General features: G+C 40.0%; 2 protein-coding genes across 20 annotated transcripts in view; one reads left to right on the top strand and one right to left on the bottom strand.

The window, feature by feature from the left end:
* RARS2 (arginyl-tRNA synthetase 2, mitochondrial) overlaps nucleotides 1–19,720 on the bottom strand; it is a 94,067-nt gene extending 74,347 nt beyond the window's left edge. For 4 of the 13 annotated variants that reach the window (XM_059889726.1, XM_059889727.1, XM_059889719.1 and 1 more), the window contains exons 1-2: nucleotides 19,660–19,712; nucleotides 1,194–1,267 (exon numbers count right to left, since the gene is read on the bottom strand). Coding sequence is in view for 5 of the 13 variants with exons in the window: in XM_059889718.1 (XP_059745701.1) it covers nucleotides 1,194–1,267; nucleotides 19,660–19,695 (110 nt within the window). In the remaining 8 variants the exon portion in view is untranslated. Of the gene's footprint in view, nucleotides 1–1,193; nucleotides 1,268–5,895; nucleotides 6,035–8,616; nucleotides 8,793–11,399; nucleotides 11,655–12,842; nucleotides 12,990–19,385 lie in introns of those variants that run through there. The other 9 variants (XM_059889720.1, XM_059889723.1, XM_059889715.1 and 6 more) reach the window with 7 other exon arrangements.
* A 135-nt stretch (nucleotides 19,721–19,855) lies between these two features.
* ORC3 (origin recognition complex subunit 3) overlaps nucleotides 19,856–27,390 on the top strand; it is a 69,321-nt gene continuing 61,786 nt past the window's right edge. For 6 of the 7 annotated variants that reach the window (XM_024996628.2, XM_005210894.5, XM_005210893.5 and 3 more), the window contains exons 1-2: nucleotides 19,864–19,921; nucleotides 22,903–22,957. In XM_024996628.2, the coding sequence (XP_024852396.1) occupies nucleotides 19,898–19,921; nucleotides 22,903–22,957 (79 nt within the window). In that variant the 5' untranslated portion in view covers nucleotides 19,864–19,897. 7 annotated transcript variants of the gene reach the window in all.

The following is a 27,390-nucleotide window of genomic DNA, read 5'->3' as shown; positions in this document are numbered from 1 at the left end:
TACAAGATCATATGTAGCCTTTCTCTTTCTTTTCCACTTATCCATTTGTCCTATTCTGGGAAAAAACATTCATTCTACTTTGTCTTAAAATCCTAACAAAGTTAAGGGGACAAAATATTTAAGGACATGATGGTATAGTAATAATGGTATCATTATATCGTAACAGTATAATGATAATTTAAACTTAAAGCATTACGCCTACTACGTAGCTAATTTCTTGTCATTATTAATTAACTGAGAGAGTACTGTATTCAAGTATTGAAATTTTCTAGTCAACTGGGAGCCTGGTGGGCTGCTGTCTATGGGGTCGCACAGAGTTGGACAGGACTAAAGCTACCTAGCAGCAGCAGCAGCAGTCACCTGGTAAACAAGTATCAATGAGAATGATCAAACTCATCAAACAGCTCTCTCTGAATCCAAGTAGCAACTATATAGAGTATATGTAGCCCTAACCAGTAGTTCTCTATCACTGCTGCTGCTGCTGCTAAGTCACTTCAGTCGTGTCCGACTCTGTGTGACCCCATAGACAGCAGCCCACCAGGCTCCCCCGTCCCTGGGATTCTCTAGGCAAGAACACTGGAGTGGGTTGCCATTTCCTTCTCCAATGCATGAAAGTGAAAAGTGAAAGTGAAGTCGCTCAGTCGTGTCCGACTCTTAGCGACCCCATGGATTGCAGCCTTCCAGGCTCCTCCGTCCATGGGATTTTCCAGGCAAGAGTACTGGAGTGGGATGCCATTGCCTTCTCTATCACTGGGGGGGTCCTCAAATGGAAACAAACAAAAAAACTGAAACCAAACAAAACCACTAAAAATCTAGCAGTCAACATGGCACAATAGTATTCAGGCATTAGATAGGTGTTTAATCTCTAAGATCTCTTCAAAAACTCTGATTTTCTAACTAGAATCATAGTTCTTTTATTTGCTGTTACAGAATTAACTCAAACCTTATTCCAAATTTCTCAAAGACTGCCATACAGTTATCACACTAGACATCAAAACTACATGAGAATATTAATATAATCTGCCATGTCAGAGTATTAAAGCATAGAATTTTATTATTTAAAGCCATAGGAATAACACATTAAATCATGTATTAAGGATAATTTCTTTTGTAAACTGGAGAGTAACTGCATTTTTTGGTTAACTGACAAAATCAATCACATTCTAGATCATTATAAATATATTATACTCAACTCTTTTCTGGAAATCGGAACTGCAGATATTGACTTGATCAAGTTTTCTGGTGGAAGATCCAACACTCTGGAAAGCTAGAAATCAAACAAAAAGAATAAAACAGTGCAAGATTGTTAATATATTTGTTCCAGATTAACAGAATGCTACTCAACAATTAAAAAAAATGCTGAACCACAACACAAATGAGCTTCAAATGTACTTTGTTTTGTGACAAGTGCCAGAATCAAAAGACTGTATAATGCACGATTCAACTTATTAGACATTCTGGAAAGCCCAAAACTCTAAGATTAAAGATTAGATCAGTGGTTGCCAGGAGTTGAGGACAAGAAGAGGGTTTGACCATATATTGGCAAATAGAACTGTTTACTAAAAAGGATCAATTTCTATTTGTAAATTTAAAAAACTTTTCTTCAAAGAGGAGGGATAAACCACTGAGGACCAAAGATAATTTGCTTTTTATTCATTCATAAAGTCTTTTTGTGCTAGACACTGTTTTAGGAGTTGTGAATACAGCAGTGACTAAAAGACAAAAATCTCACGCTACTTAAACAAGCAAACAAATAAATAATGGGGGGGGGGGGCGGGAGGAACCTGACCCACAGGCTCTACCAAGTTTACTCCCTTGCATTTTTGAAAAGCTCACTGACTGACCCTCATCAGAAACTCAAAGTTTGTTGGAGGAGACATTCTTACTTATTGAATGATTCTCACATGATAGAGATTTCTTACACGCCTAGTTTTTCTCCCAAATAATTCCATGGATCACTATTGTAGACTTCATGAGTGATGAAACTGAAGTTCAGAGAATTTACGTAATTTGCTTAAGCAGAAAAACAGAGATGTGAACACAAGCTATCTTATAAGCAGAACCTACATTTAATCTCTATGTCACATCTATATCCTTTCAAAGAGAAATGTATGAAAACAAAACAGTGAAACAGCAATACAGTCATATGAATTTAAAACTGTCTTCACCTTTCTCCCCTAATTCCTCAATCTTTATGCAACCTCTGCAATGGTCAAGTCATAGCTGGTGAGAGAAGGGAAAGGGAACAACGGGGTGAATAAAAAAAGAACTTGGAAGAGATTAAGAAGCAATCTTAATCCTCTTCAGAGGTGTTTGTAAGTGTTCAGAAGGAGAGGAATAAAACTAAAGCCACTACCCCCATTATGAGTAATAATATCTATCCTAATATCAAAAGAAATTGGTAAATTTCATAAACCTAAAAAAAGGTTAAAACTTGCAGACCTGGAGCTATCATTTATGTTTAGGATACTCTGTAGTTCTGCTTTGATCTAGCATATGCTGATTCTTTAAGTTTAAATCTCAGAGTGCAGTCTTTCTTTTTAAATTCTAGCCTTTAGGAATTGAATTACTGTATACTTTACAAAAAAGGCTTTTTTTCCTTAAGACACTTGCTCAGAAGTGGATAAATAGTTCCAAAGCATTTACCAAATAAAGACTGTAATAGTTCATGTTTATATTGCAAAATGTTCCTGCCAGTACAGCTACATCAATAATAAGGGGTCCACTTTTACTATCTATGAGTCCTTGAGAAAGTCATTTTACATCAATGAGCTTAAGTTTTCCTATCTGAAAAGCAGGGATAACAAATCTATTAATAATAAACTAGGACTCTTGTGAAGACTAACAAAATTGTGTCACATAACAAGCATGTAATAAGTATTATTTCCTTCTTCCTTTAAAGGGTTTTATTTCGGCCATGTCTTTCAAACTTACCCATAGCAATAAGATCTTCTGCCTATTCTTCTATTATATTTTTGCCTATTTTAAATATATCTAAACTCCGCTGAAAAATAAAAGACTGTCATGCAGTTATAAACAAATTAAGTCATTAGCCACTGTAGTTGCTGACCAATAATACACCCGACAAAAAAAATGAGGCATTCTGTGCTTTGGAAAATCAGGCCCCTTTAGAAAGGTCTATGTACATCTCAGCAAGAATTTTAATAACCCAGATTCTTGAACCTTCCTATATCTGAAGCAGCACTGAAATAATTAACTGAGACATTTGTTCCTTGTGATTAGCTGTAATCTCTTACTGAGATGTAAGCTTGACTGTACGCATTCCCTAGCCAACAGCCACGACTCAACTGGCTTCTCTTCCTACCTCTTTAGAGCAATTCACTCAGAGCTGCAAAGTGGCGGTCTCCCAGGCTACAGTCATCAGTAAGGTCCCTGAGTAACCCACTCCAGTGTTCTTGCCTGGAGAATCCCATGGATGGGGGAGCCTGGTGGGCTGCCGTCTATGGGGTCGCACAGAGTCGGATACGACTGAAGTGACTTAGCAGTAGCAGCAGCAAGGTCCCTGAGTAAAACTGAAACTCACACAATGGAATACTACTCAGCCATAAAAAGCATAGAGCCATCTGCAGCAACATGGATGCAACCAGAATTTATCATAATAAGTGAAGTAAGCCAAAGAGAAAGACAAATAACAAATGATATCACTTATATGTGGAATCTCCAGGAGATGGTGAAGGACAGGGAAACCTGGCGCGCTGCAGTCCACGGGGTTGCAAAGAGTCGGGCACAACTGAGCCAACGAACAACAAATATGTGGAATCTAAAAATATGACACAAATGAACTTATCTACAAGACAGAAAGAGACTCATGGACAAACAGAGCAGACTTGTGAAGGAGAGGTGGAGTGGGAGGCTGGAGTTAGTAGATGTAAGCTATTATATATGGAATGGATAAATAACATCTTACCGTATAGCATAGAGAACTATTAACATAGTCAGTATCCTATGATAAACCATCATGCAAAATATAAGAGAATGTATATATATATGTGTGTAACTGAATTACTTTGATGTACAGCAGAAATTAAACACTGTAAATCAACTGTACTTCAATAAAAAAACACTATAAAAAAAATGGTAAATTTGGTTATGTGTTGTTGTTCAGTTGCTCAGTCGTGTCCGACTCTGCGACCCCAATGAACTGCAGCACACTGTGCTTTCCTGTCTGTCACTATCTCCCGGAGTTTGCTCAAACTCATGTCCATGGAGTCAGTGATGCCATCCAACTATGTGTACTTGCCCGCTATGTGTTATTTTCCCACAATTAAAACCCAAAAGACAGACTTGGGGATTAAGTAGTAGAAAGAAGTCTTCTTTAATCATCTCCCATTTCCTACCCATTAACAAATTAAAATGAAAAGGAAGGAAGAAAGAAAAGGAGAAAGGAGGGAATGTTAGAGGTTGGTTGGTTCTCCATCAACAAATACAATATGATAGGCACAGCTCAAAGTTATAAACTTCAAGAATGGAAACCAAGGAAAGATACAGCAGGTTCTGAGAAGAAATGGAGCAGCCGTTTGGCAAGGCTCCTAAAGTGAATTAACAACCTCATTAATACACCAAATCTGGAGAGAAAACATTGAATTCTCCACCCTGCCCCCACCCCCACCCCCCCCTCCCAACCCATCTATGACTGATAGATGCTACAGAACTGCAGGCAAGAACGGGTAAAACAGAGAAGTGATTTAGGGCACTTTCCAGCAGAAGTGAAGATTCTAGGGCTAGAATCTGAGGGCCTCCACAATGGAAACACAATATACGCCCCAATCACAGGGAGTAAATCCTGATATTGTGTTGCATGGGCAGGAAGAGTCATAGGAGAAATTTTTATAGGACACAGAAAAATGTCAGAACTAGCAGCAAAAATATGCCAAGTCAGAGTTCAGGAGTAATGTGTACAGGTCACCATGACCTCCTGGAGAGACAGAAGAGGAGTAGAAAGCTGCAGAGTGTATATTTTGTAACCACAAAAGTGAGCTGAGCCAAGAATAATGCTGATATGGAGCATAAGGAAGTTGCCCACACAATGAGGAAGCAAATATGAAGTCTGGGCAGAGCTGTCAAGCACTAGTAAGATGAAAAAGAACAGGCATGAAAAACAGACAAACTGAAAGAGAGCTCGATAAGAAGAGAGCAGGGGCAGGGACTGAAAGAAAAAAAAAAAATGAATGTGGCATACAAGAGATCAAAGAACTCTAGAAGAAAAATATAATTTAATACAAAGACATTCTTCACAAGGGCTTCAAGATGTCTGAATATAATAACAAGAACTAAATGACTGAAACAGAGTGAAATAAAAATGGAGTCTGATGATCAAACATTATAGAACTAATAATTAAATACAAAGGAAGAGTGTAGTCAGAACTGAAAATAGAACATAAAAGGGCTAAGATAATCAGAGAATATACATTTTAAAAAAACATAAAGCAATCAGACAAAGATAAATAAAATTGGGTACAAGATAACTCAACCTTAGGGTAACTTGTGTCCCTAAAATAATAGATAGCCAATGGAAATTTGCTGTAGGACTTAGGGAACTCAAACTAGGACTCTGTAACAACTTAGAGGGGTGGGAAGGAGTAGCAGGTGGGAGGGAGGTTAAAGAGGGAGGGGACATTTGTCACCTTTGGCTAATTCATGTTGATGTATGGCAGAAATCAAACCAATACTGAAAAGCAATCCTCCTTCAATTAAAAATTAAAAAACACAACACCAGCAGCAAAGAAGCAAGTGAACAGGAAGAAGAGATACACTGGCTCTCCAGCTGCAGTAAGTCTAGAGAGAGAAAGCACAAACCCACACTCTAGCATGCCAAGAAGAGATGCAAAAGATTCTCAAACAGAATGGAGCAGCCTTATTTAGCAGGGCTCCTACCTTAGTCTCATTTACCAGCAGTCATAGAAATGAATGAACAAAACCTAAGAAAAATAGAAAGTACTCATAGATTTATATTGTGGCTCCCCCAGAAGCGGGGCCTGGGAAAAGGACTGCGTGCAGGCAGTTTATCTGGGAAGTGACTCCTGAGAGCAGAAGTGATATATGGGGGAGAGTGAGAGAAGAGAAGAAGTAAATATAAGATAGTGCTATCAAGGTCACTGATGCAGGCAACAGCGGCTTAATTTCTATCTTACTTTTGTATACAATGTATACTGAAAGTGTCTATCCAAAAGTAGGGAGCAGGAGCCTCCATCTCTCAGTGATTGAGCGGGAGTTCCATGAGAGTGTTCACTCCACCCAAGCTGAGTCTGTGTTGGTAGCAGGCTTTTTGACAGGATGAAGTGCTGTCGATGGTAAGTAAATGGAAGCACATGTGAAACTGTTCACATCAGTGGCAGCTAGAATCAGGTGTGACCTAGGTAACAGGGCATAATTGTCAATAAAAGGGAAAGCATCCCTGAAATAAAGAACTAAATCTAAATTGTGGTGTATTACTGCCATGGCACACCACTCACCAGTAAAATGAAAAGAACTTGATCTCTGTGCACCATTATGGAGAAATCTTTTAATATTTGAAGCAAAGAAACAACAAAACACCCCAACATGCAGAGGATAACTAAAATTTGATTACTGCCTATATAAAATTTAATAACTTGCAAAAGAATACTATATAGGAGTACTTTCGTAGGTAGTAAGTCACATGCACAGATATGATAAACACAAAACCTCATATGTGAAGAGAGTTTGCAACCAGGGATGGATCCCCAGGGGATTTTAATAGTATTTGTAATAGTTTATTTCTCAGGTTGGGTGATGGGTACATGGGTATTAATAGTATTCTCCATGATTAAAGACTGTCTTAAAAGGGAAAAAAGAGACAAACAAATGGAATCTACAGATCAAAATAAATGACTACATCAGAAAAACACAATGACAGAAACAGAAAATGACACATCCTGGTCAAGTCACTAAATTTCAAAAATAAAGCACCCAATCAAGAAGACTCCAGAGGTGAAATAAATGTATTTTACTTTGTCACCATGCTAACTATTCACAAAGATCACATTCTGGTTAAAGCAAATAATTTAGAATTTATATAAGGCGAGTTTCATCTACTAGAGAAGCTACAAAATGATACACTTGTTTCATCTGCTCAGTTGGTTTTTAAATTGAATTAGTTGCCAATATATGAAAATCAGAAAAATTTTAAATAACATTAGATTATTGTATGGTGTTTGCATCTGTGGTATCAGACTTTGGAAAATCAAAATCAGAACTAAACAACCTGGTGTTATTGCTTTATTTCTAAAACGAAGATTTTTAATATTATTCCTAAATCTACTATTTTCATAGTTTTTTTAAACACGCTAATTTTCCAGTGATTAAGCCTCCTTTTGATATACCTAGGATTTTTTTTTATCTGAAAAGTCATAATTTCTTTTTAAAAAAAGTTAAAAAAATAATGCCCTTCTTGAAAAATCTACTCATAAAGGCAGCCAATTAAGCCATGTATCAGAAGATTGGTCATATACCAGGTAAGCATTGTATTTAATTAAAAATAGAAGTATGCAGATATCATTAATAAGTGTTACTAACTTTGACAAAGTTACTGAAAAGGTAGAGGAAAGTTACACCAGCCTTAAGAGTGTCATGTATACTGCCTAAATCTGAAACACCAAGATTTTAAGAAATTAACATTCAATGTTATATTAGTTTCAGGTGTACAACACAGTGATGCATGAAATGACAGCCAAAGTAAGTGCAGCTACTATCTATCACCATACAAAGTTGCTACATTACTGACTATATTCCTTATGCATACATTGTGTCTGGTGACAATTATTTTACAGCTGGAAGCTTGCACATCTTAATTCCCTTTACCTCTTTTGTCTGATTCCCCCAGCCCCTCCCCTTTGGTAATCACCAGTTTGTTCTCTGTAGAGATGAGTCTCTGAAACATTAAGATTAAAAAAAAAAATAACGCTCCAAACTGTGATGCTGTTCATGATCTGTTAACTGCTCATTAGAAAATGAGGGCTCATTTAGAAAATATATCAATAATTCTTTGAAATGTACTTTTGTTGCTACTGTTAAATTCAGGCTAAACTGTGTTTAACACTTTTTACTTAAAACTACATTTAGGTTACGAATATATGAGGAATCAGGATAGTATACTTTTAGCAGTCGGACATTATTCATTGTAAAGCTTAAAAAAAAAACAAAACTGGTTACAATACAGCCCAATTTTTATAAAAAGCCTATCTATCCTTTTTTTCCACCTGTATACCTGCAATGAAATGTATCTAAAATAAAGGTCAACATTAGTGATAACTACTTATGGGGGAGATTTTTAAAAATATTCTTGGTACCTTTTTTATTGTAATTCTTTACAATAAGCAGGTATTACTTTTGCAAAAATGAGAAAGGTTTTTTACTTTATGCACAACTTTATAAAAGTATCTACTGTTAAGGAATTCCTGTTGAAAATTAAGCAGTATCGTTCAGATACACAGTTTTCTGGTTACCTAACTTCATGTAGGGTTGCTGCACCGCACCCTGCAGGCCCGAAAGCCTTGTTGACGCCCAGCCTGGAGACCAAAAAAAGGGACCAGGAGACAGTGACAGACACTAATGATTTATCAGATAGAAAAATCTTACATGTCTGAAGCCTGCTGCTGCTGCTAAGTCGCTTCAGTCATGTCCGACTCTGTGCCACCCCATAGACGGCAGCCCACCAGGCTCCTCTGTCCCTGGGATTCTCCAGGCAAGAGTACTGGACTGGGGTGTCGTTGCCTTCTCCCGTCTGAAGCCTAGGACCTGGAAAACATCCCACCCTGCAGAGCAGACAAGACACAACAGCCATTTTTGCTACTTGGGGGAAGAAGGAGCTACCATTCATTTATAGGCGGAACTGCCATCAGGTTGGCTCACCAGTTACCAGAAAAACCAGCAGCTGAGGGAGGGTTCAAGAAAGAAGGCAGTAACTGAGTAAGCTCTATAATTAAGAGGATTGGATAGTCATGTGAGTGAAGCAGGGCCTGGTCAGCAGAGAATACAGAGAGCAAGGGAACAGCCATCTTGAATGGCCTGACCAAACAGGTGCTAAAGTTTTTACCTAGGCTAGTGGATAATAATTAGGTCCCCAACTCCAGCCTCTGGGGGTAGTAGTGTGGAAAGGTGGTTCAAAATACCACATCCTCAAAACTCTGAGATAATAATGACTAATGAGTACTGCATTTATACAATATATAAAACACAATCCTGAGCACTCTATTAATTCATTGAATCTTAATGCCAAGTCTATAAGGGAGCTAAATAATTTTCCATTTTACAAATGAAGTACAGTGAACTTACCTACTTATCAGAGAAGCTGGATTTAAACCTGTATCTTCTGTTCTTAATCACTATACCAGGGGTTTCCACATTTTGCTGCCCATGGGAATGACCCAGGGATCTTTAGAAAACACTGGAGTCTGGCTCCCACATGCAAATATTCTAATTAATACAGGGTGTGACCTGAGCAACAGATGTTAAAAAGCTCTTGGGATTGATTCTAACGTGAAGTAAAATATGGGGACCACTGTACCATACCTTTCCGCTGCTGGTCGTCTTTAGCTAGCTGCTATCAAGCCTGAGTGAATATCAGAATCACCTGATAAGGTTTAGAACTTCAAGGCCCCTACCCCATTACAGCCCAAGGGACCTGGGCTTAGGTATTGTTTTTAATGCTTCTCAGGTGATTCTCGTCTCAAGTAGACAAAGCTAGAGACAAATTGCAAAAGGAGAAACCAGCTGCCTCCCATGTTAACAATCAGTGCCCAATTGAGGGAGGGTTTTTAATTCGAGGAGTATAATTCAAATGGATGGGGCACATACACAAAAATAAGAAAACATTAAGAACCACTGTCAAATATTGGAGAGCATGGTTTTTCATTTCCTTACAGTCTCATAGGTTCCAAATTATTCTGGAAATAATAGGACTTTCTTCAACTGTCTCTGAGATTGAAATTAGTGTTTTCTCTGATGAGAAAGTGACCTAAGAGTTTCTTTGGCTACAGATTTCTTTTTTATTTCCCTTTAGGTAAAAGTGTTCTCCTGGGTTTCATCTGGGGCTACCACAGATATAACAAGGGCATTTTGCTAGCTATCCACTTGAGGCCTCATAATAGTGAAAGAAAATTTTTTTAAAGAATATGTCAGAAGTTTATTTAGTTGAAAATAAAGCACTAAAAGAAGACTAAGGCTCAAAAATTTAAACCTGAAGACAGAGGAATAAAATCCACAAGGCACAGTCCTTGAAAAATAAACTAAATAACTTACAACTGAGCAAAGAGGAAACCTGAGGTTGAAAGCAGAACCATGTCTAAAAGGGAGAATCAAAGTGAAAATTCACATATGCCAGATCTGGTTTGGGAACCTATCACCAGAGATTCTCATGAATAACACAATAATAACACCTACTGAATGCTGACAATGTGCCAGGTACAATTCTAAACCTTGGATTTGGCAACCTAAAGTCAAAGATTCCAATGTAACAGAACCTGGCTCCCAGGATACCTGGCATGAAAAAGACAATAATTAATCAGCTTGAGGGCAGTTCTCAACAGTTTCCCTTACACACAGGCACACATAAGTCCCACATTTGGTAGTCAGGAACTGAACACAGAGTCAAAAAAATATACTATCAATGTGGCTAGTCTACATAGACTTGAAATTCAGTTAGGAGTTTAACTTGCCAGGTTCCAGATCAAAATCTCCAATAACCACACAAAAAATCCTAATTTAGCTGATGAAAAAAAGATCCTTATGCTTTAGCAACCAAACATATATGTGGCAGAACTGATACCTTATAGAAAATTAATTCTATATTTTTATCCAGATAACAGTCTACAAGGCAATGAGTTTCAAAATTCTTGAAAGATGATCAATCTTTTTTCCAGATTCTGAATTACTTAAACTATCAATTATCCTTGGTTATTCCTCATTTCTGACTCTACTATAACCAGATCCCAGGTGTACGTTTGCCAGCAAGAGCCAGTGCACCAGTATTCCCACATGTGCAGAATTTCTTCAGGTCTGAACTAGTTCAGACTCAAATAGTCAGCAAACAAGGTATCAACTGAAACTTCAGTTCAGTTCAGTTGCTCAGTTGTGGCCGACTCTTTGTGGGAGCCTTCTCCAACACCACAGTTCAAAAGCATTAATTCTTCGGTGCTCAGCTTTCTTTATAGTCCAACTCTCACATCCATATATGACTACTGGAAAAACCATAGCCTTGACTAGACGGACCTGTGTTGGTAAAGTAATGTCTCTGCTTTTTAATATGCTGTCTAGGTTGGTCATAACTTTCCTTCCAAGGAGCAAGCATCTCTTAATTTCATGGCTGCAGTCACCATCTGCAGTGATTTTGGAGCCCCCCAAAAATAAAGTTTGTCACTCACTGTTTCCATTGCTTCCCCATCTATTTGCCATGAAGTGATGGGACGAGATGCCATGATCTTAGTTCTCTGAATGTTGAGTTTTAGGCCAACTTTTTCACTCTCCTCTTTCACTTTCACCAAGAGGCTCTTTCATTCTTCTTCACTTTCTGCCGTAAGGATGGTGTCATCTGCATATCTGAGGTTATTGATATTTTCTCCCAGCAATCTTGATTCCAGTTTGTGCTTTGTCCAGCCCAGCATTTCTCATGACGTACTCTGCATATAGGGTGACAATATACAGCCTTGACTTACTCCCTTCCCGATTTGGAACCAGTCTGTTGTTCCATGTCCAGTTCTCACTGTTGCTTCCTGACCTGCATACAGATTTCTCAGGAGGCAGGTCAGGTGGCCTGGTATTCTCATCTCTTGAAGAATTTTCCACAGTTTGCTGTGATCCACACAGTCAAAGGCTTTGGCATAGTCAAAGGTATGACCTAAATCAAAAAAGAACTTCCCAAGTGATTTGACAGTAAGTTACCTGCAGTTATTTATAATGAAAGAAATTTAGCACGAGTCTTAAAGAACTTGTGGTTTGAAGCTGAACTGAATGCTGGTGAACCTGTAAGAACAGGTTGGAAGTAAAGTACACATTTAGATAATACAGTCGTTGCTGTGGTTCACCCGAATGTGTGAGAGTATCTTCCCAAATTACCAGGCCTAAGCTGCAAAATTTATGTTGGGGAGATACTCCAGCTTAGGACTAGATGACAACAACTGGACTGGTTTAACAGCTCCTTGAGGTCATGAGATTTGACAACACAACTCAGCAGTCAGGGAGCTGTGTCTGCTATTCACTGTTATCAGTGTATCTCCTCTATCAATTTATATATTCAATAGATAATAAATTAGTGAGGAGGGGAGCTTAAGGTCTTTAAAATATAACAGTCACATAACAATGAAATGCAGTGAGCCTATACTGGAAAAAAAGGCTGCTGAAAAACATCAACAAAACAGGAATGGATTGTAAATTAAATTTTAGAAAAAGTCTATCAGTGTGATATGAATCTAGTAACTGAACTGTGGTTATCTAAGGTAAGCCTTGTTCTTAGAAGTAAACAGTTGGGTATTGGGAGGTTCATTTATGAAAGTTCATTAGGAGTTAATTTATGAAACCTACTCTCAAATGATACAACAAAACAGATCATACAGATATAAAGATAATGATGAAGCAAATGTGTAACACATTTATTGGTGAATCTGGAAAAAGGGTGTACGGAGTTCTCTCTACTACTCTTACAACTTTTCCGTAAGTTTGAAATAGCTTCAAAATTAAAAGGAATTAAAATGAACTGGCTTAATTTATCCTCAGCATCAAAACCTAAAGGAAAAGCAAGTGAGAAAGGGAAACAAATCTGTACCGTGTCATTATGTTTCTGAGCCAGACAAGAGTGCTGAACATTTTACCAAGGTCATAGTGCAGAATCCAAACAATGTGTGTTTTGAGTCAGTTGGGTTGGTTAGTCACTGAACTCCACAGTTCTGTAGCTCTGTGACTTTATTCTCTCCATCTTCTTGAGTCTTAGTGTCCTCCTCTATGAAGTGGAGATAATGCTGCCAGGAGCATAAGATGAGTGAGATGATTAAATGAGATGCTAATATCAAGTATTGAACACCTCATCTACATACCACTGTGCTGAGGGTTGGGAGACAAATCTCTATGGGACTCTAAGTTTCTGCAAGTCTTATGCAAAACCCAACTGCTCTTTGTCCTGGACTATCTTTTCAAGGATATTTGTATTACAGATAGCTATGTGAGACAAAAATAGTGTTGCACATCAGAATAAAGGGGAAAATGCCTGCTGTCATTACAAAAGTCTCAGGGTCCTCTCCTATATAACACACATCATCTGACCCTCTGCACAGGGCCCTCTGGGAAGAGTTGGAGTTTGGGGAATCCACACAAGAAAATGTTGATACTCTGGCTACTACTTTTGCTGGGAATAATGAAATAATATAATCCTTTCTCCCAGGGCTCTAATATTTTCTGCCACTGTCCATGAACTGTGGCTGACTAACTTGTAGGGTAAAATCACAAACTCTTCACAGTTTTCAACACTAAGCCCCCTGTGCTAATATTACATTATTAAAGCTTATCAATAGCCCTGTAAAGTTCAGTAAAATGCTGCGTGGTACAAGTAAGATATTCCATATCATCATCATCATCATCATCAATCCTTGCAATAAATTAGCAATCAATACCATTATCTGATAGCTGACAGATTAATTAAAAGCTGCCAAGAGTAAATCTGTTACATTAATGAAAGGACTGGAGTTTGAATTCTTTGCACTTTTACCATGTCATCTCACAGTTTTAAAATTATGAACTTATTTGGAGAAGCTGAAAAGTTTATATTACATCCCAACAAGTATTTTTCAGGCACTTTGCTGATCTGGGCAAAGAACAGTGAAGAAAACATGCTCTCTGTCTTCATGACGCTTATAACATACACCAAAACAAGTAAACCATGACAAAATAATTAACTCAAAAGTGTTATGACAGAAGCAGACAAGGGACTGAGACAGAGAACAACTGGAGGACATATTTATCAAACCATAGGTTGTCAGTTGGGAATAAATTCAGTGAGTTCCAACCAGGATTTCTGTGGGAAAATGAAGCAGTACAGAATAGAAAAGAATGCACACAGATTACAAACTATTGTTCTGTGCAACTTCCATCTAGTATAGGAAGTCATAGTACAAAGTGCATTTCTTCAAGGCACAGGGAATAATCTATGCAATCTGAATGTGATGGCAATGGAAAGAACTTACTAGGTTGGAAAATAAGAAAATTACAGTGCGGCTACAATCCTACAGAAAGAAGGGCTAGAGTGGCATGAATTACTGTTGGAAAGAAAGATGTTAAGGTTCTGACAGTGAGTTTGTGTAGTTTTAAACAGATAAGTGATCTGATTTATGCTCTAGAAGTCACTTTTGTTGCTATAAAGAGAATGGATTGGAGAGAGGGCAAGAATGGAGACAGAAAGACCCATCAGAATGCTGCTGTAAAGAGCTGATGCAGGTGACAATGGTGGTTTGGCTTGGGGTTGGGGGAAAGAAGGAACAGCAGCAATGGGAAAAGAGTGGATGAATTCAAGATATTATTTTGAAAACAGAATCAAAGGAACTTACTGAAGTAAGCATCAGAGGTATACTCTGAAGAATCAGTCATCCCCAAATATTGTGGTTCCATGAGCATGCCATGCTGTCTTATGTGTCTATGGATATGCTCTTCATGAAAAATCCTATCCCCACCAAGCTCTCACTCTCCTCACTTAGTATACTGCAACTCAACCTCTCCTCAACAGCACCTTTTCCACAAAGCCTTCTCTGACACTAACAGGCTATCTTCTCCATATTCCCTCAGCATTTCACACACGGTTTTAATACAGTGGTTACAGACTGCACTGCAGCAACCTGTTTATATGTTTCTCAAATTACTCTGAAGCCATGCCAGGAAAGAACCCATATTCCATTTACTTTCAGCTTTGGGTCTGAGGTGCTTAAAAACTTTAGGTGCTTAGAAAGTGCTTAGAAAACTTTAGACTCCGAGAACCAGAGAAATGACAACATAAAAAGATCTCAGCTGGGTCGCTAGTGTTCAAGAAGGAAAGATGAGACCATGAACCAGTTAGTAGGAGTGTCCAAGATGACTGGGTAGGAAGACCCTGAACTCACCTCCTCCAATAGGTATAGCAAAATTACAACTATTTACAGGTCAACTATTGAAGAGAAAGACCTGAAGACTAGCAAAAAATGTCTTCTTACAATTAACAATATAAAGAAGGAACCACAACCACAATGGCTAGGAGAGGTGGAGAATAGTATAATCAAGACCCATACTCCCAAAGGGACAACAAATGGGAGGAAAATTACAAGACCAGAGGTTCTTCCAGAGGAGCGGGGGATCCGAGCCCCACATCAGGCTCCCTAGCCTGGAGGTCTTGCACCAGAAAAACAAGTTCTCAGAACATTTGGCTTTGAACGGTGGAGGGGTTAACTTTCGGGAGAGCCAGTCTGTTTGCAGGAAACAGACTCCACTCTTAAAAGGGTGCACACAAAATATCATACACTCTGAGACCTATGGCAGAAGTAGTACTTCAAAAGGAACAAACAATAAGTGAGCGAGCCTGCACCAAACTAAATAACTTCTGCACAGCAAAACAAAAAAGGTCACCTACTGAATGGGAGAAGACAATTGCAAATGATACACCAGACAAGGGGTTGCTACTGCTGTGTCCGACTCTGTGCGACCCCATAGACGGCAGCCCACCAGGCTCCGCCATCCCTGGGATTCTCCAGGCAAGAGTATTGGAGTGGGGTGCCACTGCCTTCTCCAGACAAGGGATTAGCATCCGAAATATATAAAGAATTCATACAACTCAAAAAAAAAAAAAAACACCCCAATTAAAAAATGGGCAGAGGACTCGAACAGACGTTTTTCCAAGATATGCAGACAGCCAATAGGCACGTGAAAAGATGCTCAACATAACTAATCATCAGGCACATGCATATCAAAACCACAATGAGATGTCAATTCACATCTGGCAGAATGGCTATTATTAAAGGACAACAAATAACAAGTGTTAGTGAGGATGTGGAGAAAGGGAACCCTTGTGCATTGATGTTGGGAATGCAAATTGGTGAAGCCACTATGGAAAACAGTATGGAGATTTCTCAAAAAATTGAAACTAGAACTGCCATGCTGCTGCTGCTGCTGCTAAGTCGCTTCAGTCGTGTCCGACTCTGTGCGACCCCATAGACGGCAGCCTACCAGGCTCCCCCGTCCCTGGGATTCTCCAGGCAAGAACACTGGAGTAGGTTGCCATTTCCTTCTCCAATGCATGAAAGTGAAAAGTGAAAGTGAAGTCGCTCAGTTGTATCTGACTCTTCTTGACCCCATGGACTGCAGCCCACCAGGGTCCTCTGTCCATGGGATTTTCCAGGCGAGAGTACTAGAGTGGGGTGCCATTGCCTTCTCCAAGAACTGCCATACAATCTATGAATTCCACTTCTAGGTATATATCCAAAGAAAATAAAAACCCTAATTCAAAAAGATATATGCACTCTTATGTTCATTACAGCACTATTTACTATACCCAAGATATGGAAGTAATGTAAGTGCCCACCAATAAATGTATGGATAAAGAGCATGTGGTATATGTATACCATGGACTATTATCCAGCCATTAAAAAAAAAAAAAAGGAGTCTTGCCATTTGCGATGACAACGATGGATTTAGAGGATATTACACTATGTGATATGTCACACAGAGAAAGGCAAATATTGTATGGTTTCACTTTTATGTGAATCTAAAATGCAAAACAAATGATCAAACATAAGCAAACAGAAACAGTTATAGCTACAGAGAACAAACAACTGGTTGTCGGTGGGGAGGTGCTGCAGAAAAATATCAATAGGTAAGAGTGATTTAAGAAAAAAAAAAACTGACTCATTAATCAAAATTTGCTGAATCAATGTGCTCTTTCATGTAACATATTCCTTCATTCCTAAATTAGGTAAGGAACCCCATTCATAAAGGTATGTATTGCACATATTTTTATTTTTATCCTTGTTTCAGATCATCTCTCAATTATCTTGTTTGGGGAAATACATGTTTGCTTAATCTTAGTTTATGTTGTCACACAACTCTGTTACATTCTGTTTAATGATCGGATTGTGCTCCTCGCCTTCACAAAGTATAGGAAGGAGCTGATTTCAAAGTTAGATCTTTGTTCATGAACCAACTCTTCGGTAGGTTATTTAATCTCTCTGAATCTCAATTTGCTCACCTGTATCACAAGGTTAATACTTCTCTATTGCAGGGGTGTCCCAAGGTTTAAATGTGACTGTGAAGTAATTAGCACAAATATACTCAATACATATTAATTCCTGTTTCCCCAACTTGCTTTCTCTATAAGGAAGGATACTGCTGCTGCTGCTGCTGCTGCTGCTAAGTCGCTTCAGTCGTGTCTGACTCTGTGCGACCCCATAGACGGCAGCCCACCAGGCTCCTCTGTCCATGGGATTCTCCAGGCAAGAACACTGGAGTGGGTTGCCATTTCCTCCTCCAATGCATGAAAGTGAAAAGTCAAAGTGAAGTCGCTCAGTCGTGTCTGACTCTTAGCGACCCCATGGACTGCAGCCTACCAGGCTCCTCCATCCATGGGATTTTCCAGGCAAGAGTACTGGAGTAGGGTGCCACTGCCCGAAGGATACAGCCTTTGAAAAATTAAACACAATACGTTTCTGGTAACGGCACTATCTTGACCTCAGGGTGTTTGTAACCAACTCACACAAAAGCTTGGACACTGAGGTCCAAAGCTACCTACCCTGGACATAGTTTACATGACTAACATGTTTTTATTATTCATGTTAACATGATTCTCTTATTTCTTTGCTTTCAATAGCATGATTTTACTTTTTTGAAAGAGTAAAAAAAGAATTATTTTTGATGAACTCTAACGTTCCAGTGTTTTATTTCCATCCTTACTACAGAGTTGTTTAAATACTGAAACTGATTCTCCCTAAAACCGAGTTCCTCTGCCAAGTTCACGATTAACCTCTCAATCCAAAATGTTATTCCCTTTCTTGTCTAACACCTGATCCCCTCAAGACTGAGGAGGAGCATCAAAGAAAAAGGACGGAAACCAACCAGGACCCTGTGGGTCCCTCTTGGGTATAAAAAACTTTCTAGTTCCCTTCAGCCCTCTAGCTCTTCCCTGAGTTCCAAACAGGCAGATTCAAAAAGTTATAAATTCGGAAAGTGAGGGAATACAGGAAAAAAAGGAAAAGCAATCAAACCACCAGGTAGGGAGAAGGCAGAATCCTAATTACCCCTCAGGGGATACACAAAACAATCTACTTTGAATTTCTCTACTGGAACTAGGCATCCACCCAGGTGAAGGAGGATTAACTATCTGCTAGCTAAGAACTTGGACTGGTCAGAACCTAAGGAATGAAGATGTTGATCCTTTCTGACCCTGGTGATTTCAACTAAACCTTATACTCTCAACCACTGACTCAATATGATATGGAATTCACCTGCTCAAGCCCCTTCACGAAAATGCACAATACCTTTAGCTTAAAACCTCCCCGATTTTGCCACCTGAGAAGATACTGCTCTGGGAAAGGTAACCCTTGGCAACCCCCACATCTCCGTACTTGGGCAAGTAATAAATCCTTCCTTCTCATCTTTGGTTTGGCTGCGTCTTCTGCCCCTACACCTCTCAAGAGGCAAAATGTTTTCCAGGAACAATATGCCTCAGAATCAAAAAAAATAGGGCCTCATGTTACATTTGGAGTTACCAAAAATAACACTAGGACGGGCAGTCAAAATGATCGGAAGAGAAATGACTAGCTTTGAAGTTGTTGCTGCTGCTAAGTCGCTTCAGTCGTGTCTGACTCTGTGCGACCCCATAGACGGCAGCCCACCAGGCTCCCCCGTCCCTGGGATTCTCCAGGCAAGAACACTGGAGTGGGTTGCCATTTCCTTCGCCAATGCATGAACATGAAGTCAAAGTGAAGTCGCTCAGTCGTGTCCGACTCTTCCCGACCCAGCCTACAGCCTACCAGGCTTCTCCATCCAAGGGATTTTCCAGGCAAGAGTACTGGAGTGGGGTGCCATTGCCTTCTCCGTTTTGAAGTTAGCTCTTTTCAGATGGAAATTCAGATCCATCAACTACACTAAGAGAAATGAAGTGAAGTGAAGTCCGTGGACTGTAGCCCACCAGGCTCCTCTGTCCATAGGATTCTCCAGGCAAGAGTACTGGAGTGGGTTACAATTTCCTTCTCCAGAAAGGATCCGGGGATCGAACCCAGGTCTCCCGCATTGGAGGTAGACGTTTTAACCTCTGAGCCACCAGGGAAGCCCAACACACTAAGAGAACAGAACACTAACTTCTAGGGGGTCTAGGCATGGCCCACTGACTTTCTATCCAGGTAACTCACACTGAGCGGCGGGGCGGTAAGCAGTGAGCGAAGCAATGTGAGCCTTTCAAGGTTTACTTTTCACCCTGAAAACTGATCTGGGCCGCAGGCTCAACCCTCGACCGGGTTTGCCTCGGCCGCTCCAGCACCTCCTGAAAGCCGAAAGCAGGCGGGAAAAACAAACAGGGTATCAGCAAAACCCACGAGGCCTCCGGGTGACTGCGGGCTGGCTCGCAGCGGTGAAAGGAGCTTCGTGGCTCAGGGGTCCACCATATGCCAGTTCCCGGGCCCGTACCTGACTGGCGATGGACCTGCGGAAACCGCACGCCATGTCTGACTCCACGAAGCGGGTTCCTCCAGAACTTCGCTCCTCCCTTCTCTGCACGCCCCGCCTCCGCGCGCCGGAAGCCCGCCCGAAGGGTGCTGCCAGCCAATCAAACAGCAGCGTGGCCCGCTACTAACCTCTGCCCCGCTGCCGCGAAGGAGCGCGGGAAATCCCGAGTGCATCTGGCGTTCCACAGGTTGCTGGAGCCATGGCCACCTCTTCGGTGTCCAAGGTATGTGGGGGCGGGCGCCTACTAGGACTCCATAGCTGCCTCATTCTCTTGTGAAGGAGGGATGAAGCAAAGGTTACATTGTCCAGTTGTCCTGGCTCGAGGGGCAGGAGCGGCGGGCGGAGCTGAGGCATCTTCGCTCCGCGTCTAGTGCAGGCCAACTTTGCTTGGGGAGCGAAAACGCCGAAATGCCTTAGTGTTTTGCCTCGGAGGAGGTTTTAAGTTCTGCTTTGTGGAGGTCGGATCCCGGGAGGATGTGCCCTAGTCTGCCCTCTTTTTTCCTTCTCGTGTTTATTGTGCGCCAAACGCTGTTAGGTACAAGTAGTAAACAAAATAGACGCAGATATTTTCATCATTACCGAAAATTCTTTTAGTGCCTCTTTAGACACTGAGTGCCGCTTAGTAATATTAGGAGTACAGCTGGAAGCTCCTGAAACTTAAGTTATGTGATAAACCTGTGAATGCAGATATAGTTGCAATGACTTTTCTCGCGTTCAAACAGTAAATTAATGAAGGATATACCATGGATTTAATTTTTAATTTTGATTAAAACTACATTAGAATAAAATCATGAGACTCAGTACTTTGCAAGAGTACATATTTGGGAAAAACTACAAAGCATAGGATTCAAGCGTACTGAAGTTTGAGCGACTGTGATGCCAGGTGCAAATGCCAGAAGAGCTGTCACTGCTAGTATTTTTTTTTTAGGGTTGATGCTGTTTGCATTTTGCCCTGGTTATAAAGTTCATAGGTTTTAAAAGGGTTTTATTTGGAGTATAGTTGTTTTACAATGTTGTGTTAGTTTCTGTTGCTGTTCAGTTGCTAAGTCCTGTCCTTGTACAACAAATGAATCAGCTATATGTATACATAAATCCCCTCTTTTTTGAATTTCTTTCCTGTTGGTTCCATAGGTTTTGAGTGTTCTGTCCCCCAATCCTTTTTGTTGCTTAAGCTTTTCTTATTTTTGTATACTTTGCAGGATTGTGAGAGGTTTATGGTTTTTTCTTTTTTCAGGAAAGCATTTATGACATAACAGATGCTTGTATTGACATAATTATGAAGGACACCTTACATAAATGAGAATCTTTAAGGACTGTTTTATTGGTTTATTGAACTGTCATCTTCCTTTTTTATTTAAACTAAACTTCTCTTTCCTTGTCATGTTTTCTGGCTGTTGGCTTTCCTCCCGTCTTCCATCTCCAACACCATTTCTTGATCAATAGTTCAAAGTGAATAATGGTATTACTCCCGCTGCCATATATTGGGATCCATTCCCAGGGCTCTTCATATCTCACTCCTTCATTGTTCCTTTTCCTGCTCCTGAATTGCAGGTGGCTATAGAAAGGAGGCAGTGACAAGCTTGTCATGGCACCAAAAGATTTTTCTTAAAAAAAAAAAAAATTAAAAATACTTGTGTATTTTAAATCGTTCCATTCAGTTCAGTCGCTCAGTCGTGTCCGACTCTTTGCGACCCCATGAATCGCAGTATGCCAGGCCTCCCTGTCCATCACCAGCTCCCGGAGTTCACTCAGACTCACGTCCATCGAGTCAGTGATGCCATCCAGCCATCTCATCCTCTTTCCCCTTCTCCTCCTGCCCCCAATCCCTCCCAGCATCAGAGTCTTTTCCAATGAGTCAACTCTTTGCATGAGGTGGCCAAAGTACTGGAGTTTCAGCTTTAGCATCATTCCTTCCAAAGAAATCCCAGGGCTGATCTCTTTCAGAATGGACTGGCTTGCGGATAAAATTGTTCAAGACACAATTCTTATTTTGGACCCTGCTTCCTAGGTAGCTCAGTGGTAAAGAATCTGCCTGCCAACGCAGGAGACTTGGGTTCAATCCTTGGGTCTGGAATCCGCTGGAGAAGAAAGTGGTAACCCACTCCAGTATTCTTGCCTGGAAAATCCCATGAAACAGAGGAGCCTGGCGGGCTACTGTCCATGGACACAACTTAGCAACTCAACAACAATTCACATGGCCAGTTTATATTTGTACAGCAGTCCTTGGATCTATCCCGAGATGGCTTTTCCTAGGTATATTTCTTTCATTTTCCATAGAAATGGAAATCTTGAAGAAGCTGTCCATGATACAGCTTTAGGATTGTAGAACAAGCATAGGACCAGCAGCTTGGGGCCTGTGTATCACTAGTCAAATAATAATGAAACTCAGTGTAGCTAGGAAATTACCCAAAAAGTTATTTGACAAGCATTCATCCATTTTGTATACTGATTGCCTAATGTATATGTTAACACTATCCTAAATACTGGGGAGACAGTTATGAATTAAATGCAGTCTGTACTCTGAAGGTGCTTAGTAACTGGGGAGACAGTCATAAATAGCTATCTTACATAGGGAAAATAATTTAAAACAAAGCAAAACAAAGATATGCAAGTACTGTGAGATATTAGGGGAAGGAATAATTCTTCTGATTAGAGAAATTGGGGAAGGGTTCCCAAAGCAGGTGAATTGGAGTCGAACTTTAATGGATAAATGAATAAGGATTTTTTTTTCAGATGAAGAAAGATATGTAAGGTGAATCAGTAGCCAGAATTGTCTGTGTCCTGCCAAGGTTCTAGATACTTGGAATTTAATTAAATAATGAATGTTTCTTTAGAGATGGGAAGGTGTCAGTATTTTGTCTCATCTTGATGTTAATATTAATGTTCTTTTTTCACTGGGTTTTATAAAAATGGAGCTTTAATGGGTTTAAATTTCATCAGTTTTTATTTTCTTTGTCTCTTAGATTAGCTCCCAAAGAGTAAAATCAAAGAAGAGCTTCCCATTGGAGGGAGGAGAAAGAAGTATTTAATTCCCTTGTTGTTTAAGAATTTCCCTTCTATAATTCAGATTGAAGAAAGATTTCTTAGCACTTTAAAGAAATGCCTTAAAAAAATCTGTTTATTCATAAAATACTATGTTAATCAGATTTGTCTACTCCTTGGCTGCTTTGACTTTATGCTATTTTTTCTCTGTCTTTTTTGTAGGGTTGCTTTGTGTTTAAGCCAAACTTCAAGAAGAGAAAGATCTCTGTGCCAATAGGTAAAATATCTTAATATGAGATTTGTTAGTTTTCCTCCCTCAAGTCTGAACTAACCTAACTCTTAATAAATTAGTAATTCTCTTGCCTAAGCTTGCTTTGCTTACTGTGTTGATATAGCATTTATGTTTGAAGGCGTAGGACAGAGTGGTAAGGGCACTGCCCTAGGCTCTAATCTAAAAGAGGATCCAAATGTACCTTCAAAAGACAAATTGAAATTTCCCTCAAAGGGTTACCATTCTTCAAAAGAGATTGTCTTAAAAATCCCAGTGATTTCTTGGAATGAGGTAGGGAGAGTTGACTGCACAAATGCAAGGGGGATTTTTTTGAGTGATGGGTATGTTCTCTAGATAGGATGGTTACGTTAAGTGTACACCTTGGTTCAGTTCAGTTCAGTCACTCAGTCGTGTCCGACTCTTTTCGACCCCATGAATCGCAGTATGCCAGGCCTCCCTGTCCATCACCAGCTCCCGGAGTTCACTCAGACTCACGTCCATTGAGTCAGTGATGCCATCCAGCCATCTCATCCTCTGTCATCCCCTTCTCCTCCTGCCCCCAATCCCTCCCAGCATCAGAGTCTTTTCTAATGAGTCAACTCTTTGCATGAGGTGGCCAAAGTACTGGAGTTTCAACTTTAGCATCATTCCTTTCAAAGAAATCCCAGGGCTGATCTCCTTCAGAATGGACTGGTTGGATTTCCTTGCAGTCCAAGGGACTCTCAAGAGTCTTCTCCAACACCACAGTTCAAAAGCATCAATTCTTCATACCAAACTGTTAAATGGGCATATTTTATTATTTGTAAATTACACTTCAATAAAATTAAATTATTAAAAAAATACTATCTTCCTCTATTTATATCCAAATATCTGTTTAGTGGTCATGTTAGAAGACTTGACTACTTCAAACAAATTAAGATGTTGTTACCAGTCAGAAAATGTTTATTGCACTGGTTCTCAATTGGGGCTGCAGATTATAATTAGTTATTTTTACATATTTATTTAGTTGCTCTGGATCTTAGTTGTGGCACCCAGGATCTTCATTTGCCACATTCGAATTCTTAATTGCAGCATGTGGGATCTAGTTCCCTAACAAGGGATCAAACCTGGGCCCCCTTCATTGGGAGCACGGAGTCTTAGCCAGTGGACCACCAGGGAAGTCCCAAGATTAGAATCACTTGAGGAACTTAAAAAAAAAAAACAAACCTGATTATTTTTTCAGTATAATTGTAGATTCATGTGCAGTTGTAAGAAAAAGTGGAGAGAGTTCCCTTGAACTCTTACTCAGTTCTCCCTGTTGGTAGCATATCTCGTGCCTGTAGTACAGTTTCACAACTAGCAAACTGACAGTGGTACAGTCTGTCGACCTTATTCATATTTCAACTTTCTTAAAAATGCTGATGCCCAGACCCTATCCCAGACCAATTGAATCAGAATCTGTGGGAGTGGGACCCAGGTGTTAGTATTTTTTAAAAGCTCCTCTCAGGCATATTGAATATTTCCACTCAATATTCAGTACTATGAAGATTCATTCTGATGGGAAAATTATGTGCAGTTAAGTATACTCATGCACTAATTTTGTATTAAAAAAGGAAAACTGGACTATCCTATTGTTTGACTAAGAAAATAAACAGTTCAAATATATAAAATTGGATTTTTCTAAATCATCACAGAAAGTAGACCTTAAAAGTGTTAATCCATCAGTTTGAGACCAGCTAGGCTTCCCTGGTGGCTCAGTCTGTAAAGAATCCACCTGCAATGCAGGAGACTGGGCTTTGATCCCTGGATTGGGAAGATCCCCTGGAGAAGGAAATGGCTACCCACTCCAGTATTCTTGCCTGGGAAATCCTGTGAACAGAGGAGCCTGCTGGGATACAGTCTATGTATGGAGTGGCTCAGAGTTGGACACGACTGAGCAACTGACACACACGTGTTAATTTGTTTAATCCTCTCAGCAAACTATGAAATCAGTTTTAAACTGTTTTCTGCACTAAAGTATGTGAGGATACTTAGACTAGAAAGAACTTTCTCAGTGATAGTGCTAGCAAGTGGCAGAGCTGAAATTTGAAATCAAGCTGATTCCAGAGCCTACGGTCTAACCACTACTTAATACTGTCTCTCATAATATGAGGCAAGTTTTTGCTTAGAACTTTTTGTGTTGAATTTCAGCTGTAACTTACTAAGATTTGTTTAAAGATTTTTAGTGTTAATAAAGCGAATATGTATAATTATATAGTTTGACCTTGGAAGTACCTGAGGGTTTTTTGTTTTTTTTTTTGGTATGTATGTGCTGATTAAAGGCCAACAGATACTGTTTTATTACGAAACTCTTAGGGGGAATTGACCCTGATTATAAGATGGAGCAGAAATGAGGAAAACAAATCCAGATTTTAGCACTTGCTTTCGCTGGCTTCAGTTCTTGAAACAAATTGCCTAAAGAAGTAGGAAGATGCTCTGCATTCCTCACCATTTGTCCCCTTGGCTTGAAGACACTTGGGCATATATATAAAAGAAGAATGGTACCTCTCCCTTGCTTCAGCGTTGTGTGGATGACTGCACATCTGTAACACAACTGGGCAAGAGGTGGAGAGGGAGGGAGGGAGGGCCAGGCAGCGGCACTGGCACTGCAGGGGGTGTTCACCTGAGCAAAGCAGCTAGACTAGGAGCAGGAAGGAATCTGTCAACAGGGAGAGCTTACTTTCTTTAGCTTATCTTAATACTTACTTTTTTTAACTTTTTACCTACCATATCTACAAATGACAGCAGTTAAAGTGTCCTGGTGCTGTTTTTTCCCCTCCAAATTTTAATAGTTAAAATTATATATTTTGATGTAGCATAAAAGGTAATACCACTTTAATGTTTTATATGCTTTTACTCTTCAAATTCGGAGAAGGCAATGGCAACCCACTCCATTACTCTTGCCTGGAAAATCCCGTGGACGGAGGAGCCTGGTAGGTTGCAATCCATGGGGTTGCTAGGAGTCGGACACGGCTGAGCGACTTCACTTTCACTTTTTACTTTCATGCATTGTAGAAGGAAATGGCAACCCACTCCAGTGTTCTTGCCTGGAGAATCCCAGGGACGGGGGAGCCTGGTGGGCTGTCGTCTCTGGGGTCGCACAGAGTCGGACACGACTGAAGCGACTTAGCAGCAGCAACTCTTCAAATTAAAATGACTTTTTCACAATTAAAAAATAGATACATTTAAAAAATAAATAAAATAGCTTTTTCTATTTAAGGACCTGTGTTATTCTGTTTTATCTCTTAATAATGTATCTTCCGGAGAAGGCAATGGCACCCCACTCCAGTACTCTTGCCTGGAAAATCCCATGCACGGAGGAGCCTGGTAGGCTACAGTCCATGGGGTCGCTGAGGGTCAGACAAGACTGAGCGACTTCACTTTCACTTCTCACTTTCATGCATTGGAGAAGGAAATGGCAACCCACTCCAGTGTTCTTGCCTGGAGAATCCCAGCGACGTCGGAGCCTGGTGGGCTGCCGTCTATGGGTGCCAGTGCCAGCCGGCAAAGTCGATCAGGTCCCGAGAACGTGCACGGCAGGGCTGAGAAAAGAAACTAAAGCAAGAGACTACAACAAAGATGGGGTCGGGAGGTTCAGACACATCTCCATGAATGGACGCAGTCTGACACCAACTTTATTCAGCATCTTATATTTATACAGAAAAGCGTGAGAAAGACAAGACAGTTGACATTTTTTCTTGGTTGACCTATACATCTTACAGACAGTCACAAGAAATCTTGAGAGCATGGGAATGGCACCCTGTTATTATTTCTTACACCAGATAACATTTCTCTATGTGTGAAAAGTTTGCACAGAACTCCAGGTGTCCGGGACAGAGAGCTGTGTAAGCGCCTAATCTCTGGGGTGGCGGGACAGAGAGCTGTGTTTGCAAGCAAACCCTCAAGGACTGAGGCAGCTCCCAGAGCTGTGTCCTTCGGACAAAGGACCCCGTTCTCACTGGCAGCTCCCCGAATATGGGGTCGCACAGAGTTGGATATGACTGAAGTGACTTAGCAGCAGTGTATCTTCTTGCTTTTATTTGGTTTGCATTTTTATTCTATAACCTTGTCTATCCTTTACCATATGATGACTTCAGTATATTCTAAGGCTTTTGATAAATTTTAAAAATCAGTACTTATCAAAAACTGAGTAACAATTAGAAGGAAGAGTTCCTAAACTTGAAAGAAAATTTCTATTCCAAACTATCAATTAACTTTAAAACTTGTTCAGAGGATACTAGCAGCATCTCAGTGAAATCAGAAAAAAATATGTACTTTCCCAATTATTTTTTAATACCATGACACTTCTAGCTGTTGCAATATCTATCAGTAAACAGGAAATATGAAGAGAAGTGGAAAACTATAAGGCATATAAAATATTTGACTACTTTACATATTCGAATATTAAAAAAGAGACCTGT

The sequence above is a fragment of the Bos taurus genome, chromosome 9 (genome assembly GCF_002263795.3).
Source record: "Bos taurus isolate L1 Dominette 01449 registration number 42190680 breed Hereford chromosome 9, ARS-UCD2.0, whole genome shotgun sequence".
Lineage (NCBI taxonomy): Eukaryota > Metazoa > Chordata > Mammalia > Artiodactyla > Bovidae > Bos > Bos taurus.
This window is presented reverse-complemented; position numbering and strand designations above follow the sequence as displayed.